Source organism: Cupressus sempervirens, chromosome 4, assembly GCF_028749045.1.
Source record: "Cupressus sempervirens isolate cs-2001-9-10 chromosome 4, ASM2874904v1, whole genome shotgun sequence".
NCBI lineage: Eukaryota > Viridiplantae > Streptophyta > Pinopsida > Cupressales > Cupressaceae > Cupressus > Cupressus sempervirens.
Genome location: NC_143121.1, coordinates 205,692,344 through 205,698,237, shown reverse-complemented (window position 1 = coordinate 205,698,237; position 5,894 = coordinate 205,692,344). Strand labels below are relative to the sequence as shown.

General features: G+C 35.8%; 1 protein-coding gene across 1 annotated transcript; it reads left to right on the top strand.

Annotated features, from left to right (window-relative positions):
- The first annotated feature begins 2,698 nt into the window (after window positions 1–2,698).
- LOC149560696 (putative disease resistance protein At4g33300) lies at window positions 2,699–4,281 on the top strand. Its single transcript, XM_089827668.1, has 3 exons — window positions 2,699–3,024; window positions 3,112–3,323; window positions 3,461–4,281. Exons 1-3 carry the CDS (start codon window positions 2,699–2,701, stop codon window positions 4,279–4,281), a joined length of 1,359 nt encoding a protein of 452 aa, XP_089683794.1.
- Window positions 4,282–5,894: the final 1,613 nt, after the last annotated feature.

Here is a 5,894-nt window from a genome sequence, read left to right as displayed (position 1 = left end):
CATTACAAGACTCCTTATCAATTGGGACCTGTTGTTGGTTACAGATGAAAGCATTCTTCTGATTGGCCTCCTGGGGGTACAGACATGGATCGTCAGGAGCTTTCTCAAATTCTGGTCTCTAGAGAGTGTTCTTCTTTGCTTGGTCCAGATGTTTTGGCTTGGGGCAGTACCTTGTCTAGTAAATATCATGTCTCTGCTGGGTATCAGGAGATAACTAGACAATTATTTGGGGATGCTGAGGTTCCTTGGTGGAAGCAAGTTTGGAATAAAGTTTCTTGGTCCAAGTGCAATTTTTTCATGTGGCTAGTGGCTCACAACCATTGTCTTACCTGGGATAATCTTTGTAAATGTGGATTTTAGGGCCCCTCTTATTGTGTTTTGTGTGGTAATGGAGAGGAGTCTGTCTCCCATCTGTTCTTCCATTGCTCCTATTCTACTCAGATATGGCACCTTTGGTGGAGTGCTTGGGGTTGCTCTTGTCGGCATGCTTGCTCTTTGCCTAAGTTCTAGGCCCACTTGGGTACTGTTCCCTCCAAGTCTTCTTCTCTCCATGCTGCTTGGATTGCTGGCCCATCTTTCATGCTTTGGCATATCTGGTTGGAGAGGAATCATCGCATATTCCAAAATGTTCGGCTTGGTGTTTTGCATCTTTGGTGGAAAATATCACATTCCCTTCAGGAAACTATTCTTGTGAAGTGTGAGCTTGATGGGGGTATGAATCTAGTTGATCTTGCTATCTATAATCGCCTCAATTTTCATCTTCAGGATGGGGCTACAGCTCATAGGTTTCCTTCTATGTCTAGGCAGATTCACCATCAGAGGAAGGGTCGGGTTAACCGGGATGGGCACTGGACTCCTCCTCCCTGTGGAGTTCTAAAAATTAACACTGATGGTTCTTCCCGTATGAATCCTGGTCCTGCTGGTATTGGCGGAGTGGCTCGTTGTAGTGCTGGGATGTTAAATTTTTCTTCTCAGTTCATAAGGGTGATTGTACTAACAATCTCATGGAAGCTCAGGCTATTTTATATGCTATGGAACAGTGTTGCTTGCGGGGATGGAGTAAGATTATCTGTGAGTCTGATTCCCAGGTGGTGGTGAACATTCTTTCTTCGCAAGAGCTTGAGGATGTTAGTTGGCAGCTGGCCATTGTTGTTAAGCAGATAATTTTCTTCTCTTCCTCTTTTCAGTTCATTAGGTTCACGTATATTCCTCGTGAATGGAATAGAACTGCTGATTGTTTAGCCAAATGGGCTTCTAGTCATGATCCAGGTTGGAATATTAGGGATAGGATGCAACTATCCTTTGAGATGGTGCAAGAATTTGATGATCTTGTTGCTCAGGATCGAGCTCCTTGTTGAGCTCTCCTTGTTGTATTCCTTTCTATCTTAATAAATTTTTACCCCTCTTTTTGCCATAAAATAATAAAATGTTTCTTTCCGAATACCCAACAACCTTCAACCCATTTAAATGTATGGCATGTGGATTAAAACCACTAATTCATATATCAAGCCATTTTCAGCAACAACATATCAATTCATGTTGCATATTATCTATTTTTTGGTACTACATCTTATTTCATTAGCAGGAAAATGCTTATTGAGTCCAATATATGCAACTATGTCCAGGATTAAAGGCAGGAAGATGAGCAGAGTCTACCCACTTCTACCGTGCCAGAATTTGTATCACACTTAAATGTCATTAGGAAAAAAAGGATGTGTTTAATTTCCAATTCCGTGATAAGTAGTAGACGTTTGTTCATCCTACCTACCAATTATTTTTTGATGTGGACGAATTATCGACCAGTACATCAATTTGTAATTGGAAGTAATCTCGAAGCTTCTCTCCAGCTTATAGAAATTTGTATTACAATTCAAAACTGCCATCAGAAAAACGATGGACTACATAATTTGCCATTCAATTATAAAGAATATATGTCAATTTGCCAAAGCTATCGATTCTGTTCTGATGTAGAAAATTTCTCAACAACCAGATCATTCTATTATTGCAAGCAATCAATCTTTTCTATTCACAGAAGCTGCTTTACAACTACCATATCATTCACAATGTAATCAACATTGCTTCATAATATTCACAGTGTAATCGACATTGCTTCCGTGAAGTTGCAGTGAAAGAGGCGAGCTTCTTACTATATACACACGTTATCCGTGTTCTGCAGTTAAACTCTCTCTGTTTATATCGCACAAGCTTTCACTAATTTCTCCTCAATTTCCTTGTCTTTTCAGAGTTATTACATGATTAAACTTTTTGCTGGTCAAACTCGGTGGTGGAATGCAATTTTGTTGACATGTTCAACTAAAATGGACAATGCCAGGTTACTACTCAACACGAATAATATTTTAGTAGAGGTTAATAATACAAAAAAATTATATCGTTATGATTGTTATTTCAAAAGAATGTAACCTACGGGCCAAAGAATGTGTATATCAAAATCTGAATTCGACCAGGAGGTAAACAAGATGCGTGTGTACGCTGAGAATGCAAATTCCTTTGAAACTTCAACAAGAAAACTAAGTCGTATAATAGTTGCTGATCCTGTTTATTTTCCTATATAAGGTAGACATTAGTATTAACCTTACAAAGAAAAGAAATAACGGAAGCGAAAACAAACCTCATAGTAATACGCAGCAGTCACCTTCAAGCCCGAAAGAATTCGACTGTTTCCAAATACTTTTAAGAAATGGTGTCGATGATTGCAAGCTCTGTGAATGGAGAATCGCAAAATGCTTGGAAGAGGGCAACGAAAAAGATTTGTAAACAAGCGCAAATATCAAATTACAAGACAAAAGGGCCATTTAGATTATGGCAGATCTGTATCAACTCCTTGGATGATGTAAACAAGGATTGCTTGCTAGACTTGGGATTGTTTCCGAGGGAAAGAAAAATCTATGCTGAAATACTTTTGGACACTTGGGTATATGTTCGGCAGCTACAAAGGAATGATGCTTTGTCCATCTTATTAGAACTTGGAGAAAGAAATATGTTAAATTTGGCAAGCAATTCCAGGTAAGTTCCTTTTCTTTTATACAATTTGAGATGTATTTCTTTTAATCGTGTTTGTCAACACTAAACTGACATGGTTAAACTTTACAGAGGAAATACAACAGTTTCGTATGTAAATGCTTCAGAGCTATACTTTTCCCAGCGTAATGAATTGCGAGACTTGTCATTGAATTTGGGACAGCGAGATAATCTATTCAACCGCGAGAGGTTGTTAATTGAAAGGAAACACAATAGTTTGGTGGGTAAATACGAATTCGTGAATCAAAGATCATTTGATACAAAAATCCTCTCCATTCAAACTGGTGAGTTAATCTAAAATTCTTAAACATTGATATTTGTTTCGCACATTGACATTGTTTTTAATATTGATATCTAATACATTATTAGTAGTTACTACACAATTTTCTGATTGGATTTACTTAGTAACTACTGTGTGCAGGCCTTACTGAGGAAAATCAGCTCAATGATATGAATTTCCCGGAAACAGAGGCTTTGTTGTTATTTTTCACGTCGACAGAATATGTTCTTCCCACCTTTCTGAAATCCATGAAAAAACCAAAATTTCTAATGGTATCCAATTGTGGTGTAAAGAAGGCGACATTGAAAGGTATAGATGTCTTATCTTCACTCACTCAACTCAAGAGCATCCGCTTGGAGAGGCTGATTTTACCCTTTGGCAAAAAACAGAGCATTGAAGGACTACATAACTTGGAGAAGCTATCATTGAGCTTATGTGAAGGATTTGGAAATATATCCATATTCAATACAATCAAGCTAAAATATTTTAACCTGGACCACAGCAGTGATTTAGAAGAGTTGCCTCGTGAGGTCTGCAATATGACCTCTGCTTTGTCGTGCTCTATTACCAACTGCCATTTACTTCAGAAGTTACCAGATAATTTTGGAAATATGAGCCATGTAAGACTGCTAAGGTTATCGGCGTTACCATTCTTGAAAGAGCTTCCTGCGTCAATTGGAAAACTTGGATATTTGGATTATCTAGACATTTCAGGATGTGAAGGGTTGAAAGAACTTCCAAAGGAAATAGGAAAACTCAAGAATTTGAGGGAGATTGACATGAGAGAGTGTTCCCGTCTGAAGATATTACCGACAACAGTTTGTGAGATGTGTTCCCTCAAGCTCGTTATCTGTGGCGAGGAGATTGGAAAGCAGTGGTTGCAGGCTCGGAATATTTCTATTCCGGATCTTCGAGTTAAAATTGTGGAAGCACACTTTGACCTGGATTGGCTCGACGATTGATTTATTAATTACAATGTTTTTCACAATATTAGTGAATAAGTGATTGCAAATGGATACTTAAATGGCGATGTTTATCACTATATCAATTCCAAATTGGTATCTAATAGACTTTGTATTGATCCATCTAATTACGAGAGGATATTTAAAAATAATCTACTGGTTCCCAGTAGTCTTGTTTATGCAGGAATAATGTTGTGTCTATGGTTGCCATGGCTAAATTTTGTCATATTTTTGCTTTTTGTGGTTATGCTGTTAGAACTTTGAATCGGAACTATGTAACTTCAGCTATCAGGCTGAAGAAGTTTTATGCTTTAATCAATTAAAGCTAGACAATAATATCGCTAATAGTGATTCTAATGGTATATTAGAGTTAGTTTGGAGAACTAATTTTGTTTAATTAATTTTGCCATTGATGGGTTTTGGTGGCTTGACTATAATGACTCAGTTTGTTTCTATGATCCTTCTGTCCAACATCTTAATAAAAAATTAATTATTAGAGGAAACAAATTTAATAAACGAAAGTTAATATTTTCACCAATCAAATTAAATATTAGCTTTTATTATGTATAGATGGAAAATTTTAAATATACGATTTTATGAAAATTATTTAGTGTTATTTTAGTTGATTTTAAAATTGTGTTTGCTTTCTTTTATTGAAATATATTAGATTGTTTTCTAGCTAGTGATACTTATGGGTTTTTAATTTATCTGAGATGATTATTCTTTCAAATTATTTAAGAAATATTGATAGATCTTACACATAATTTTTATTGTTTTTCAATTAGTATCTAAATACAAAATTTTTTGATATAATTTTATCTTTTTTAATAGTTCAAAACACATATGCTAATATATTTGAACTATTCTTTATTATGTGAAAGAAAGTTTTGAAGGTGCGCTCAAACCCTTTATAGAAAGGTTAAATCATTGATGCTCATCCAAAAATAAGAAATGAAATTTTAAACATTGGCAGTAGGAAAAATAAAATCCAACAGCAAAACAAGAACTAATAAACACTTAGCAAAAAACAAGCACACAGATAAACAACAAAAAGAGGCACTTAGGCTCTTAGGAGACACTAAGAAAAGTTCTTGATAAACTTGACAACTAAAAGGTCAAGTTGCTTCATATTATCTAAAATCTTCTTGAGGTCGAGGATCTCTTTGTTTGTTATCTAGTCCTTCTTGTGTTTCTTCCCTTGAGTACTTTTGTTAGGGCCTAACATGGCTGCCCAGTGCTCTTTGTGTCATCAACAACTTATATCATATCATGCTCATTTCTAGTGTTCTCCATCTTAGAGACCGGGATTCTTAGGTGCCTAGTAGAAGCTTTCATTATCTTGTAACTCTTCTCTCCTATGCATTTGAAAGACTCTCCCAAGCCATGTGGTTTTTGTCCAAAGTGGACAACATTTTCTCTAGGTCCTTGAGTTTGGCACTTACGCACTCTTTAGTATCCACTTTGTCCTTATCAAACCACCCAAGCCAACAATATAAATGGATCCTTTGCCACAACAAAATATAGATTTTTAATAAAAAACTTCACTTAAATATTATTTTAGATTTTAGATTTATACATAATCGTTGAGTATCTTTAAATCTATTTATATTTTT